We start from the raw sequence: 17,072 nt of genomic DNA on the forward strand, positions 1-17,072 counted from the left end.
ATAGTGAATCTTAAAAATGCACACACTGGATAACTTCTATATAACGAATGTAGTGAAGTTGAAGTAGTTTCCAGAAAAAATAATACTCAAGTAAAGTACAGATACTCAAAAAGTGTACTTAAGTAGTACTCAAGTAAATGTAGGCTACTGTCTTTATCTAAGGAGCTGCTCAAAGTGAAGCAGCAGGTAAACGCAGTGTGTGCTTTGGTTGCCATGTGACAGTTACTGTTAATGACAGGTTTCTGCAGAGCCTCTCCATCAATAGAGTACAAACACATTGATAAGTCATCCTCCCCTCGGCTTTTAAACGTAGACCCACCCCTCCCGGAGAGCTCAGTAAATGACTTCTGACACAATCGTATATTGATTGCAGTGGAATAATGGAGGAGTCCTATTTTAATGCACCTGCTTTCTCTCTTCGATGTCTCTGCTCTTTTGTCAATGGAGTCTTATGATTCATCATCTCAGTCACACAGCTTTCATCTCTGCTGGATGCTTCTGCTAATTAAAATATCCTCTCCTTTTTCCTTGCTGCTTTCCTTTATTGCCACTGATGAAACTTGATTGTGTCGGCTTCTCGAAGTCAGAAAATCAGTCTTTACACAAGATTCTTTAAGTATTTTTTATTTTGTCGTGCTTGGTATCTTTCCCCTATAAAGATGTACAGTTAGCTATATCAACAGCGACGCAAAGACTACAAAATAAACAGGAAGTGAAAGACGAAGAGGAGATGGGCAACTAGAAGAAAAGACACAAAGAGGATCAAGAAGGACAGAAGAGAATGTAAGAGGAGGGAGAAAAGTGGTTACACAGCTGTTTCTACTGGTAAAACTAAAGCATGGGAAGTATACAATTTATAACATTTACAATTATAATAACAGTAAGAATAATAATAATAACCATAACAACGATCATAATAGTCCAAATTATAATTCATAAAAACAATTAAGACCTCTGATATCTTTTAAAGACCAACGAAATATATATTTTTTTTAATTTTGATTTTTTTTTTAAAGATGACGTAACAGTAGTTTGTTCAGTTTTGCAGCTCTAAGCTAATATTCTGTGTTAGTACGATAGCATCGCTTGGTAATGTGCGCAAAAGTAAATGTAATTTGTTTCTTACAAGAGCCATTTAACTTACTTTGTAGACTTTTTCATACAAATAATGACTTTAGAGATATGTTTCATTGTGTAAGTGTTTTTGTGTTGAGCCACCAAAAAAGAAGAAAAAAGAAAAAAAAACACATTGAAATTTCTGACATGTTCTCTACAAACTCCCTTCCTGTTTTTTCTCACCCACGTCGAGCAACACAATTTCACGTTTCCAGTGACTCTGCGAAAATTAAGCCCCCTTTAACAGTTTCAGAGAGAGCGGTCTGCTCCAATTCATTCCTCTCATAAAAGAGAACATGTCTGATCCCTTAATTATTAACAAACAATAGTGGAGAGATAGAGGAGGGAGAGGAAGGAGCATTTGAGAGCGGAAACAGAGAGTCACCGAGAGAGGATCAAAACTTTTCTTCACAAGTCAACAGGTTTTGGCCAACATGAGCAGATAATGGAGTTGCCAGATGAAAAGCTCAGATGAATACTTTATGAGGATGGCTCTGAGCTCTCAGCGCTGTCATTGGTGGATTTATTGTCTACCAGCTCAGTCTCTGAGGCCCAAATGCTTTGGCAAATGCAGGGAATTAAAATTTGCTCACGTTGGGACATTCAATAGCTCATAAGCTCTTTGCGGCTTCCCACAGGGACTCCGTTTCACCCAGTTATGGATCGGCCTGCTTTGAATGGAAACTTTTCTCTCCTGGTCCTACAATTATGGCTAGTTGTCTATTGTAAAAGCAAGTAAAAACAGAAAGAGTGTGTGTGATAGTCTCTTTCGATCATAATAATTATTATCCTCTCCCCTCAGCTCTTTCGCTCTCCACCCTGCTCCATTATTGTCTCCGTCCTCTCCTTCCCACTCCAGCTTCATATGGCACGATTGTGATTCCCTCTGGTTGTCGTTGTGGTGGTGTGTAGGTCTGTTTGGGAACAGTGTGTGTTGCGGTGTGCACTCTGCAGTGGTCCAGTGTTTCTGAAGAGCTCCACTAGGGCGGCGCTACAGTAGGTACTCCTTCTTGCCCTGGCTGGCATCATTACCATTGAGGAATGCCTCCTGTACCTCACCGTGTTCATCCAACCCACTGGCCTCATGAGTCAAATATGAACCTAACAAGAAAGACAATTTAACCAGAATTAGGTTCATACTCCATTGCAGGAATTAAAAGTACAGCAGCAACAACAAAAACATATTAAATCACTTGCTGAGTGCAATGAGATATATTTTCAATTGAAACAGGAAGCCGAAGTGATTGTGCTTTTTGTTGTCTTAATTATTGTCTCTTTCTGTATTGATTTAAATCCAGTAGGTGACAACCCCAATAAAAAATATGGTAAGCTGCTTCTACCTGACATTTATGAAAAATGCCTGTGTGGTGGTTAAGCTTTTCAGTTCAAATCACCAATTATTATATAGATGACTGAATGCGTATTAGTGTGATTTTAGTTCACTTTTTTAAATTAAAAACATTTATTAACAGCAGAATTCACAAAAAATAATTCAAATTAAAGAGCTGTTTGAAACCATCATACAAACGCACTGCAAGAGAAAACACATTTGCAATTCGAATTTTGACGAAAAACCCTGACTGAAAAACATCCTAGCATCAGTTAATTAGTAACTTGTGTGCTTTTGTAATTTTTATTAGTTTTTAGTTATTTCTATGTCGCTTTATATTTATTCCAGTTTTGTTTTTAAGTAATTTTAATAATTAAACTTAAGTTAGTTGTCAAAGCAACATTTCAATTTTTTAAGGCTTCATGTTAATGTTTAGAATTGATTTAGTTTCAGCTTTATTTCAATAAAGTGGGACACTGTACACATTAAGTAGTAAAAAAAAGTAGTGGAATAAAAAAACATTTTGTAAAAAAAGGAATGGAATAATTTACAAATCTCATAAACTTATATTTTATTTACAGTAGAATAACATATTAAATGTTGAAAGTGAGACATTTTGAAATGTCATGCCAAATAATGTGTCATTTTGGATTTCATGAGAGCTATATTAAATGTACATATAAGGAACAGCTGGAGGACAAATTTGCAACTTATTAGGTCAATTGGTAACATGATTGGGTATAAAAAGAGCCTCTCAGAGTGGCAGTGTCTCTCAGAAGTCAAGCTGGGCAGAGGATCACCAATTCCCCCAATGTTGCGGTGAAAAATAGTGGAGCAATATCAGAAAGGAGTTTCTCTGAGAAAAATTGCAAAGAGTATGAAGTTATCATCATCTACAGTGCATAATATCATCCAAAGATTCAGAGAATCTGGAACAATCTCTGTGCGTAAGGGCCAAGGCCGGATTGGACCATACTGGATGCCTTTGATCTTCGGGGCCTTAGACGGCACTGCATCACATACAGGAATGCTACTGTAATGGAAATCACAACATGGGCTCAGGAATACTTCCAGAAAACATTGTCGTGAACACAATCCACCGTGCCATTCACTGTTGCTGGCTAAAAGGTAAAAAAAGAAGCCATATCTAAACATGATCCAGAAGTGCAGGCATTTTCTCTGGGCCAAGGCTCATTTAAAATGGAAAGTGGCAAAGTGGAAAACTGTTCTGTGGTCAGACGAATCAAATTTGAAGTTCTTTTTGGAAAACTGGGGCACCATGTTATCCGGACTAAAGAGGACAAGGACAACCCAAGTTGTTATCAGCTCTCAGTTCAGAAGCGTGCATCTCTGATGGTATGGGGTTACATGAGTGCGTGTGGCATGGGCAGCTTACACATCTGGAAAGGCACCATCAATGATGAAAGGTATATTCAAGTTCTAGAACAACATATGCTCCAATCCAGACGTCGTCTCTTCAGGGAAGACCTTGCATTTTCCAACATGACTATGCCAGACCACATACTGCATCAATTACAACATCATGGCTGCGTAGAAGAAGGATCCAGGTACTGAAATGATCAGCCTGCAGTCCAGATTTTTCACCCATAGAAAACATTTGCCGCATCATAAAAGACGTGACAAGAAGACCTAAGACAGTTGAGCAACTAGAAGCCTTTATTAGACAAGAATGGGACAACATTCCTATTCCTAAACTTGAGCAACTTGTCTCCTCAGTCCTCAGACGTTTGCAGACTGTTATAAAAAGAAGAGGGGATGCCACACAGTGGTAAACATGGCCTTGTCCCAACTTTTTTGAGATTTAAAATCATCTTATTGTCCCTTAAAATGATTCATTTTCTCACTTTAAACATTTGATATGTCATCTATGTTGTATTTTGAATAAAATATTGAAATTTGAAACTTCCACATCATTGCATTCTGTTTTTATTCACAGTTTGTACAGTGTCCCAACTTTTTTGGAATCGGGTTTCTACTTCACAATAACAACACATGACACCTAGCCCTGGTGCTCCTCCATATACATTTTTAATCAGATTCTCAGTGTATTCTCATTTGTAAAAGTCAATATAAGTTTTGCATGTTCCCCTCCACCTACACCCGAGTGTCCTCAATCTAAACTGTCCCCTGGGGATTCATGCTGCTCTATTAGATCGCACACATCTAAACATTCTTCATCAAGTTTTTGCCAGTTACAGCTTCTTTTTGCAGGTCCAGCAAAAGTCATCTACTGCAATTGGAGGGAACGTATGCAGATCAACTTTTAATTATTCACAGAATTCAGTAGGAATAATAACCTCTGACATTTTACTGCACACTCAGCGATTTGGTATATTGCGAGCTTTTTACTTCACATCATCATTTGAAACAATGGATTTGCCTCTGTGGCTGGGGGACAAATAACTGAAATTACTTGGGCAGAAGTGACTTTGTGGCACCAGCATGACACTGTTTAATTAAAAAAATCTATCTTATGTACGTGCAATTTTGCTTTCCTATATTGCAAGAGGCCGATGGGCCATTAAACATAGTGATGTCGTAGACCGCGCAGGACCAGCACAATGCATCAGAGCTGTATTGTTCCTCTTCCTCTGCCCTAAGATTAATCACTTCCATTCTGCCTTTCCAGCCACCCCAAGGTTAGACAGGATCAACCCTAATGCTCTCTGTCTCTGTGCTGATGGGTGAAATAACCACATCTGACTCTGATTGGCAGGTGAGCTCGGGTTCCTCCCCGCCCTCTGCCTCCGCCCCAATTTACAGGTGCAGTGATCTTTATTGGAAATGGTAACACACAGAGATTGCCAGAAGTTCTTAAAGAGTTCAGGGACAAGGTAATTAAGTTTTCTTTATAGATGCACCACGATACAGTTGATGAAAAAAGGCAATTAAACACAAGGACTTTCTTTCTTTCACCCTTTTCTCATCTGAACACATTTACACTTAAACATTCTATGTACCCTCAGGAACACCAAAAAAAAAAAGAAACACCTACACCAACTATTCTCAACAATTCTCTCCTCCTCCTGATTTTTTTTGCTCATCCATTATATCACCTTAGGGGTGGGCGGCATGATCAAAATCTACAACAGGATCACAGTCATTTATTCCTGTGAAGGCAAAGCTGAATTTCCAGCATCATTACTCCGGTCTTCAGTGTCACATGATCTTTCACAAATCATTCTAATATGCTGACTTGCTGCTTATAAGAAACATTTATTATTATCAAAGCTGAAAACAGTTGTGCTGCTTTAGGAAGGCCATTTTTTAGAAACAGAAATATTTTATAACAATGAAAATGTCTTTATTGTCTCTTTTGATCAATTGAATGTATCCTTGCTGATTTATAAGTATTATATATTTATTATAAAAAAAATAAATCAACAAATGTAGGAATGGTAGTGCTTATAACTAATATTCAAAATTCTCTGAAACTAATATTCTGCTTGGATTAATGTCAAATAGTAGATATATGAGACATCTGTTCAAACACACTTGAATAAGTTGACGTGGCTTGGAAACTATAAACACTTTAAACCCTGCTTTGCATTTCTTGCCTAAACACCCTGTGATAAGTTCATCCTCACATCTCTGTATTTATAACATTACTCAATGTTTCTTCCTGGTTGTCGCATGAGAAAAAACATTGATAAGAATCCACTGCATTATAAACAGTACAGAACAATCCCAAGAGTAACATTTCTACCATCAACCACTATTTATACAGCCCAATCTTAAACCACCAGTGTTCTTTTTCTAGTTCTTGCTAATGCTGGCTCTCACTGCACCAGCAAACACCATCAAACTGGATGAGTGACTGAACCTGGTTGATGTTGATGCAGTGTGAACCAGCCTTTATCTTACTTCCTCCCTCTCCTCAGAAGTTGTGGTGCTGCATGTCTGTGTGTCACCACAGGTTAAGGGTTTTGTAGAGAGAGGAGGTCACCTTTCTGTCGGACGGAGCACCAGATGGTGACGATGAGCACACAGATGACAGTGAAGACCAGCAGAGCCAGGATGCCCCCGATCACTGCATACGGAACAGCACTGTGCGTTTCCACCACTGCTCCAGGGTCTGAGACACACACACATACAAAGTTTTAGCTTCAGCATTTTTACTAAAAAGAAGTGACCTGTGAAAACAAGGAACTGTGATTAAAGCATCATGTCATTTTATTTCTCTGCATTTTATTAGTTGAAAGAGACAATGGCTGCAGAGGAAAGATGCAATCAGAGTCTGTGTGTGAAGTATAGAGTAAAGTTTTACCTAAACTGACAGATAGGAAACAGTGAGAGGCAGGCAGACGCTCTAAATCATCAACGCATGAGGCTGGACAGCACGCTTAAATATTTAACAACCTGCTTACACTACACAGCAGTGGGGAGAAAAGCAAAATAGGAGACATGGAGACCGGGTGAATAAAAGACATACAGACAGGAAGAGCAGAAGAGAGAAAGTGACATGCCAGATGAGAAAAATGCCAAGAAAGAGTGTGGAAGGAAAGTGCTGTATGTTTGCTTGCAGGACAAAAATCAGCCACACCAATAAGGAAAGTTTTCACGAGTGCCTGGAAAAAAAAGACAAGTGACCCAATCATAAAGGGATAGTTCAGCCAAAAATGAAAAATTCTGTCATTGTTCTTTTTTACCCCCAATTAGTTCCAAACCTGCATGACTTTATTTCTGTGGGACAAAACTGCAAGAGCTCATGACCAAGGCTGCTATTTTCTAACTTTACAATCAGGGTTATTATCATTAGCTAATACTAAAATTATTAAAAACTTGTCTGTTAATTGAATTAAAGCTGAAATAATATATAATATGAGATGAAAAACCTGAACTAAATGAAAAATAGATATATTGCTCTAAAATTAATTAAAAACATTTTTTAACTGGAAATAAAACTAAAACTGTAATGAACAAACCTTAATAGAAGTTGCCCACCCTTACAATAAGGTCTTGTTTGTTATTAAATAATGCATTAGCTAACATTAACTAAAAAACAAAACAAAAAAAACAGCAAGAATGTATTAATTATTTATGATGTTAATTGATCTTTACTCATTAAATCATCTACTCACCTTTGGATTGTTCTAAACCTGTATTTTATTTTTTTTAAACAAACAATTTTGTTTAATATTGAAATCCACAGTATCCACAAAATATATTTTTTGTGCTTCATGGAATAAAGTAAGTCATACATGTTTGGAATGACATGAGAGTGAGGGAGTGAGGAAATGATGACAGAAACTTTTGTTTTTGGGTGAATCGTCCCTGTTCTCTATGGACCCTCACTGTATAGAAAAAGAGCTGTGTGAGGATTCTTAAAATTCACCTTTTTTTTTGTTTCGCAAAGCAGCATATGGATCTGGAACCACCAGAGTGAGTAAACAAGTGTTTTTTTTTATTTATTTTTTAAGACTATTAATTTAAAGGTCAAGGGTGTGCTAATGTTCTTCTTCCGCCCCCAAACACACGCCATTGGTTGAGCTGATGTTGCAGTGTGGGGCTGGTCAAGATATTCAAACAAACAAAATATTTCACCACAGAGCCCCAGTGTTTAAATTTTTCGAGGGAAATAAACCTGCGAATGGCTTTACTTACAGTCGTCGCTTCATATTAAGCTGGGATAAGAGAAAGTATTTAAACAACAAAAAAAATACACACTTCACCTTCAGCGCAAATGTTTCAGAAACAGCGGGAGAGCTGGAAAGAGGGAGGTCGCCTTTGAACAGGCTGTCGAGTAACATTTCATTAGGAGTCCATTTCAGAGATGATGAAAAATTAACGCTTCTCCCTGCCTCACGCACACGTTTCAGAAAACTAGCCACCCGGCTCTGAGGAAGTGACATTAAAGAGACCAGAGCATCTCTTGCTTCTACTTGCAGTTGTCTTTCACAGTTTTTATCCCTTCAATTCTTGCTGTATACTTGAAACAGCAAACAATTCCATTCAGAAAGAGAAATAGCAAGATGTGTGTGAAGGATAGAGCCAGCAAAAAAAGGGTCATAGATTCAATGACTGTGCACTTTGAGGTGCATGAAATGGAAATGTCAGAAAATGCATCTGATATCTTCTGCAGGTCAGTGTGCTGGAGCTGCTGTGTGAGGTTTGTGCAGTGTTGCATGATGCTGATGTCTTGCAGTACAGTGAAGTCTCTTAGTAGTTCTCTCAGGTGGGAGGATCAAGGGCTCCCGTCTGACCGACCTCACTTCCCACAACATCATGAATGACAAGCGATGCTGTGTAGAGCCAGGCCTCTTTAAACGGGTCATTGTGTCTTTTTTTTGTTTTTTGCTCTCTTTCTTGCTCTCTCTTTCAGCATGTGTTTCTTCATCTGTTCTTAAATTCTAATGAAAAAACAAGGCGCAGCAGCTGAGCAGATCCTCTGGAGAGCAGTGCTAGTGCTTCAAATAACAAGGGCACTTGGAAGACAATAGGATTTTGCGCACATGCATCTTAAAGAACATTAATAAACACAAAACAAGAATGAGAAGATGAGAAGCTAGGCGATTTAACAGGAGAAGTAAGCTTTGGTGCAGAGCCATCAGGGAGGAAATTCGCATATGTTGAGGTGGAAGACAATTAAAAACCTAGATTTGCATTTCCTGAAGGAAATAACAGTGCTTGCAAGCCAGCAAATAGTAACATTTAAGGTAAAGTACAAAAAAAACAAAAAAAAGCTGTGAAAACAAAGACAGAGACAGGGAAAGACAGAAATTGACAATATAATATGCAATATAGATGAATGAGTAAGCCTAGAGCCCTGCCTTGGTAGCTTGAAGACGCACAGAAGAAACAGATCAAACATGAAGTAGAATGTATAAAAAGACCAAAGCTGCTTCCCAGTTCGCCAACCTATACTATGCCCCAAAACTGTGTCATTCTGTGAAGAAAAGGTACATGCTTTGGTACATATCACGTCATAAAATTGCATTTTTAACAGCCAATCTGTTGTATTGTTACACACATCCTGTTAGTGTAAACTGGCCTGTCAATCATCTTGTCACAGATTACATCCTCTGTACCTTGATCTTCCAGTCTTGGGACATGCAGAGAACTCAACCTCATGTTTTTTTTAAGTTAATGGCCAAATGTATCATTAAAAAGTTCACAATGTTACATTAAATAAACATTGTGACATTATTTAAAATTAAATTAAATAAATGCCACGTTAAATGTTGATAATTATCACTCAAACATCTTTATCTTAACTTTATAACCATCATTTGTGTAGTTTTTTAATAACTTTTTTTGTGTTTGTAGTTCTAAAGCAAATCCTCCCCAAGCTTGCAATGGGTAGAGTGTGCACGGTTTTGCACTCTGAATTATTACTGGAAATTGTAGACCATCCAAGTAACTTTGCGATAGTCACTTCAACATACCATGATTGGAGACACACTAATTCTAATTTCAAATACTATTTAGGACAGCTAGTTGGGATGCAGCACACTGCAGTTTTGTATGCACATATCACAGTGACCTCATCTTAATCAGTTACATTTGGAATGCTGAACATTTTGTCAACATAAAGATGTGTTCATGCCATGTTGGAGTTACCATAATTCTGAGATTCTGACTTGTACTGTAAGAAACATTCACATCCTTATAGAACTTGTAAATTGCAACTTGTAAATTCTTAATTCTGAAAGCTCCAACTTGTACCTGTCATGCAGAATCACACAGAAACATTAAAAATGGCAGCAAATTCAGCAGGTAAATGCAGTTATGTAGTTATCTCTTAATATTTCTTATTTCTCTTAAAAATTCCAATTACTGACTAAATGTAAATGCAAGACTATCTGAAAATAAATGAGAGACACAATGCAGTTTAATGTGGCTAGATCAGAGTAGGACAACTAATACCAAATTTGCTGCTTAATAATCTAAATAAAAGTTTTTTAATAAGGTATTTGCCTTACAACTGTTACTTGTTTTATTTGGGTTTTGTCTGTTGATTCATGTTGCTGGTAATAGAGTTGAAAGAGAATACATTATTCTGAGGACATGAAATGAAGTAGAATATCTGGGTTGTCATATAGTAATTACTGTAATTACAACATGGCGTGAATGCACCATAAGTCAATACAACATAATTACATTTTTAAACAAATATAAACTTTACCATAAACAAAAGGAGATTATGAAGGGCTGACAGCATTTCACAGCTATAATCAGTGAATGTATTTAACATACCAGTTTTCCAAGTCTATAGTGTTTAACAAAATAACCCCCCCCCCCCCCTAACTTATCAACAACTATAAGTAGTGGGTGTTTTGGATAAAGTCTCAAAAATTACTGAGAAGTTTTCAATGTAATATATCATGAAATTATGAAGAAAATAATTTACAAAACAAATGAAGCAAGCATAAATAACTAAAATGTGTGTAGAAGAATGAGAAGAAGATAAGATGTTACTACAATACTTGTGCAAGCACTATAATAAAACTGTCACTCATTACACAAATAGGTTAGCCAATCACAGCAGAGGTTGTTTACATAATTCCTTGAGCTACAATAGCAAAGCCAGCCTGATTTATTCTAAGGGATAGAAAGAAATTCAAATGTAGTCATGCAAAACTAAATTATGACTATTTTTGGTGCAATAAACTAACATTAAGCACAACTCAGGAAACAAAGGGAGGTAAAAGGGAAGTGAACAATTTAATAGACATGAGGTAAGGTGAGGTGAGGTGATGGAAGAAGGGTTACCTGGGTATTCCTCTTTAAAGGATGGAAGGATGGTGTGAGCGATGGCAGAATGAGAGTTGGGAGGGACAGACACTACAAGGGAATGGATTTACAACAGGGTTATTTACCACCTACTGCAGCTACATACAAGCACATGCAGGGGAAAACACAAGCAAAATGAGTCCTGTCAGTGTGTGAGTGAGTGTACGAGTGTATGAGCAAGACATAAACCGTGATGTTCATGAATTACACCCGTCTGCCAGGGTCAAGGGTCTCTTTGCGGGTAACATCTCCAGCCAGCAGGGTGCAGCAGCTTCCTGTTCCACTCTTTCATCTCTCACCACTGCAAATTACTGCAGTTACTGTGCACCCCTGGCCCGGCTCGGCTCGGCTCGGCTCTCTCTCACTGTAATCTTCAATCCCTCCATCCCTAAGATCATCAATCTTGCTGCTCTGTTCACCATCCTCCAGACCTTTAATATAAGCACTAGCCTCATCGCTCTTTCTCGCCCCATCTCGTTCCTGATACTGCCTCGCAGCTCCCTCCTCGATCTGCATATGGGTCTACAGCTTTTTATGCAACAAAGAGCAGCAACACAGCATTCGTTTGTGTATGTGCGTGGGCTTCAAAACTTGGAGGGATTAAAAGCATGGTACCAGACCGATCAATAACCGACGCAAGATCAATATCCCAAGACCACCATGACTCTTTAGAAAGAGGAAGGCAGCTGATCATCACCCTCATTCCTCTTCTCTCAATATGTCTCATGTTTCTCTGTAGCAAAACAGTTCAGATATTTAAAGGTATAGTCTTTTCCTCAAAAGCAATTCTTCAAGGGTAAATTATTTTAAAAATGTAAATTCTGTCATCATTTACTCACCCTCATGTCAATCCAAACCTATTTATTATGACTTTAATACCTTAGAACTGAGTTAGTGAACTGAACTCAATACCTGAAACAATTCCATTTGAAAAAAATAATAATAATAATTAGACAGGTTTGTGAACTAGTATAACCAATTCACTGAAAAGTTTTTTGATCTGTTCACAATTATCATTATCAGAATGCAAAAAAAAGAAGAAAAAAGAAAAGAAAAAAGTAATGAAAAAGCACTGAATAACAAATTTGATTTGGTCTGTTTCTTGCATAAAATAATATCACTTTAGAAGGCTTGGAGTACAGCACACAAATTATGTGGATGACTTTTGTTATTTTATGGGGCTTTTGGATCCTTTTAAAGCTTGAACGCTTCAGGCCCAATTTATTGTAATTGCATGGAAAGTGGCAGTCAAATTTCTTTCCCTTTTGTGCTCTACAGAAGAAAAAGAAAGCAATGCAGGTTTGAAATGACATGTGGGTGAGTAAATAATGACCGAATTTTGGTTTTGGTTGCCATATTCTGTCATTAACATCCTTTCTTATTACATTTCCTGTCCCTCTTTCCTTTCTCCTCTCTTTTCAGTGCTCCCACATTCTCATTCATTACATTTCTCGGTTTTTCCTGCACTTTTCCCAAAACCCATCATTTTAAAGGCTTTTCTTCTTTCCTGCTTCCTGCACATCATTACGGCTCAGGCTGGAAGCTGATAAACATTTCATCACACAGATGTTTGGGTGAGTCACGTCAGTAATGTTGCTCTCTGGGTTTTGGGGACTTTTGTGATTTTGTGTGTGGGGTTTTGTGCCACATTATCACACCAAAGAAAGAAAGAGTGGCAGATCTTCAAGTTGTTCTAATTCTCTGTGAATATGGAGTCTGTAAATCCCACAGTGTCTCACCTCTCCCCTCCTTGCTCAAAGGTCAAGCCTCAGCCATCAACTCGACACACTCCTCGATTCGCCACGCTTAATATTCCTGTCATGACTATCCAAAGGTAAAAATATGACATTTTCAATTACTATATCCCCTCTTGCTCACGCTTTCTTCTCCTTTTCCTGAGTTTCACTTCATTAATTAAGTGCCCATGTTGTTTCTTTCAATTAGAGCCACAACTCATTACTGTGCTACATTTTTTCCTCTCTCCTGCAAGCAACGTTGGTTCTCCTTATCTCATTCTCCATCCCTCCTTTCACTCATTTCAGTTTCAGTGGCTCTCAGGTCATTTAGTTGTAATGGTTTTTATTGGCAGCAGGGTCCATCATGGCTAAGTATTACATAAGCATGTCTACAGGGGACTGTCCTTTGACCGTTTGACCACTGGACAAGCTGCATATGTGGAGGCGAGGAGTACATGTACACATATTCAAATATGCTTTTCTGTGGTGGTACTTTCAGTTAATGACGTTTTCCACCTTTTTGCATTTTTGTAATTTCATTAAAGCATTGTTTAGCTTGTTTAAGACATTTTTCTCATTGAGACTTTTGGCTGCTGCCTGCAATGCAGGTGATTTCAGGTTTAACAGATCTTGCGTAGGCTAAACCCAAACCCACACAGACACATTCCAACAAATATAAAAAGTAGTTACACATTGAAATGTTTCTTAAGTGGGTTTGGCAAAAAAGTGAGTACTAAATATATATGCAAATATTTCCAGACAGGCAGAGATAAAGTAGCACAGACAGGCGTACCTGTTGAGCCACGTGGTAATAAATACGCACTTGCATATCAGTCAACGTCAATTGCGAAATTTCTAAAAAAAACAAGGTCTCCTCCGTCCTTTTTTTTTGCCTTTCCAGACTCATTTTGTCTTTCTCTCACCTTCCCCCAGTTTATAATCATCATTCTGTTCGTATTGGCTGTAATTCCTCATTTTGCACTTCATGGCCACTTTAGACAAACAATAAATCAGTGAGAAAAAGTTTGTTAGTGGGAAGCAGCAGGATATTGAGATCAGGCCTCGTCTGCCCTCTTGTGTCACCGTGACTGCTGACTCATCATCTCAATCCTTCTCCCTCATTCTCTATCAGCCTTCAGCAGTCAGCCATTTCTCTCTTTTTAGTTGCACTGAGCATGGGATTTTCAGCGGATAAAGCCTAAATACGCTGATACCGCCGAGAGTTAACACCAAATCTTGTTCATTTACTCCCACACAAACACATTAAATGGGAAGGTCGGTGTTCTGTGTAGGAGAGCAATGAAAGAAAGAAAAAGGAAGGAAGGAAGGAAGACTGGATGAAGGGAGGGCAGGTAGGAAGAAAGGAAGTAAGGAAGGATAGAAGAAACAAAGAAAAAAAGAAAATAGAAGGGGTGGAAAAGGCTTGAAAGAAGACAGGGAGGAAGGAAAGAATAAATAAAAGATTAAAGGAAGGAACGAAGGAAAAAAATAAGGAAGAATGTAAGGAGAAGGGAATTGAAGAAAGGAAAGAATAAAGGATGTAACTAAAGGAAAAATAATATGAATATGAAGGAAATAAAAAAATGGAAGGATAAAAAGGGGAAAAGAAGGGGTGGATCAAGGGAAGTAATAAACCTAAGGAAGGAAATGAGACATGAATGAAGGAGGGAAGGATGAAAGGAAGGAAGGATGGAAGGAAGGGCGGAAGGAAGGAAAGGAGAAACAAAGGAAGGATGAAAACAAAGAAAGTAGAAAATGAATGAAGGAAAGAAAGAAAGAATGGAGGAAGAATGTATGAAAAGAAGGAAGAAAGAAATAGAATAGAGGGAAATGAGAAAAATAAAGGAAGGAACAAAGCAATTAATAAAGTAAGGAAGAAAATAAAAATTGGAAAGGTGGATGAAAAGAAGAAACAAAGGGAGAAGGAAATGAAGGAAGATCAAAGAAACTAAGGAAGAACAGAAGGATGTAAGGAGGGAACTAATAAAAGGGGTAAGAAAGCAGGAAGAAAGGATAGATGGAATGAATAAAGGAAGAAAAGAATGAAGAAGTAAAAGAGGGAGGAAAGAATGCAAGGAGGAAGGAAGGAAGAATAAACAAGCAGAGAAAGGGATTCCTAGGACATTTTCTAAAGTGCAGAGGTGTTTCAAAGCTAAGAGGCTCACCTACACAGAACCGCGGATAGAACGAGCAGAAGAGAGAGGGAGCGAAGGATAGAAGCGGGATGAAAGATGACATACCCACCCACCTGCGCTCTCCGAGCTGCCTCGTTAAGGTGCGTGTTTGATGGCTGTCGTTACCATGCAAAAAAGGAGGAGGAAAAAGAAAGGAGGAAGGCCTCAAGGGATCTAATTTCTTGCACTATTTAAAAAAATACATCACACATCCTGCGGGTCTACAAACACAGCTGGAAGATGCAGTACCCTGCACAGCCACAGGGGGCAGACCTGGCCGAGAGGGGGAGGACAAAAAAACACACACACAGTGTGTGGGAGAACAAGACTACTGTCGCATTCAAAGCCACAGTAAACCACCTCTGTAGCTATAAAGAACCCACGCTGTTCTTGAATGGAAAAGAAAGTGTAGGTGTCCGTTCATATACATATGGAATTTTTTTTTAATTCCGAGAGGTGTGAAAGCAGGTTTCGTACAAAAGCCTACAGATTTTGACATGCAAAAATGTGGACTGTGCTGAGTTGTTTAAAAAGGGTAAGGGGTAATGTCATGTGACCAGGGACGTTCGTTCTCTTACCGTACACCAGCAGTGTGTAGTGGTCGGCTGCGCGGCCGTAATTATTATGGGCCTGACAGAGGTAGGTGCCGTTGTGTGATTGGCTGAGGCGAGACATTTGGAGAATGTTGCCCGTTTTCTCCGCCCTCTCAGGAAGAGTGTCGTTCACTCGTGACCACTGGATGTCACGTGGTCTGGAAAAGAAGACAACAAAAAAAACACACTAAGCAATTAAGAAATGATCAAAGGACCAAGGCATTAAAAGAATTTTAACAAACAAATCTTCTCAAAATAATTAGGCACCAGGGACAAAAGACAATAGAAATCAGATAATATCAAAAAGAGATAAAAGGATTTGGGGGAGAGAAAAAACAATTCTTAATCAGTATTTTTGTTGGGTAAAAAAATTAAACATCCTTAAAGCAAATAATTTATATAAAGTTATCTGTTATTTGTGTAAGATAAGATTTGTTTTCAGAGATTATGTTAAATTAATTAGTTATTTTTCATTATATTTATAAACCCCACTGAATTATTTTATTTATTTTATCTCTGGCGATCTTCTGAAATATGCATCTAATGGACATATTTTTAACCCATCCTCAGGGAGAGGATTTGTGAACGCATTAAAGTTATGCAACTGACACTTTTAGGTCACATGTCAACAACAACATGATGAAGTACATCTGGATTACATTCATACTTCACACAATAAAACAATGGTTGCAAATTAATTACTCGTTCAAAAAAGTACCTACTTGGATATTGCCATTCACTTATCTCTTTCCTAAATGTTTTTAATGAATCAGTTGAAAGAATGAATCAATGACTCACTCATAAAGAGACATTTGTTTCATATGTGAACGAACACACATACATGGGGCAAAGACAAAAGGGTTTTTCAAGCATCAAAAAAATTAGTTACAGTTTCCACAGAAGTAAAATGTTTTGTTATGTATGTTTAATTAATTATTATTATTTATTATTTAACCAAGGTTTTAATTATTAGCTGCTTTAAAATGCATGCTGTTAACAAAACCAGTGCTGAAACCTTTGCAGTTGGCCTATAGTACAAATAAAAACAACATAATTACATAAACAGTGAATGTATAAGGGAAATGACGTATGACAAAAGAGCATGAAAGGAGGGGATCACACACACACACACACACACACACACACACACACACACACACACACACACACACACACACACACACACACACACACACACACACAAACACACACACACATGTTGGTATAGATGGTTTGTGTTTTTAAAGCCTTCTGAATTACGAGGACACAGGAAATGTCCTCGTAAACCACCTTTACATTGTAATACCTATGTCATACCCATTTCATTTGTGTCCTCATAAACCACCCAAACACACACACATGTTGGTAT

General features: G+C 38.0%; 1 protein-coding gene across 3 annotated transcripts in view; it reads right to left on the reverse strand.

The window, feature by feature from the left end:
- Positions 1–608: 608 nt before the first annotated feature.
- The window catches only part of LOC132103008 (cell adhesion molecule 4-like), a 126,458-nt gene continuing 109,994 nt past the window's right edge, over positions 609–17,072 (reverse strand). For 2 of the 3 annotated variants that reach the window (XM_059507791.1, XM_059507790.1), the window contains exons 6-9: positions 15,689–15,861; positions 11,180–11,251; positions 6,414–6,542; positions 609–2,217 (exon numbers count right to left, since the gene is read on the reverse strand). In XM_059507791.1, the coding sequence (XP_059363774.1) occupies positions 2,108–2,217; positions 6,414–6,542; positions 11,180–11,251; positions 15,689–15,861 (484 nt within the window). In that variant the 3' untranslated portion in view covers positions 609–2,107. The remainder of the gene's footprint in view (positions 2,218–6,413; positions 6,543–11,179; positions 11,252–15,688; positions 15,862–17,072) is intronic. The other variant, XM_059507792.1, reaches the window with a different exon arrangement.

The sequence above is a fragment of the Carassius carassius genome, chromosome 24 (assembly GCF_963082965.1).
Source record: "Carassius carassius chromosome 24, fCarCar2.1, whole genome shotgun sequence".
Classification (NCBI taxonomy): domain Eukaryota; kingdom Metazoa; phylum Chordata; class Actinopteri; order Cypriniformes; family Cyprinidae; genus Carassius; species Carassius carassius.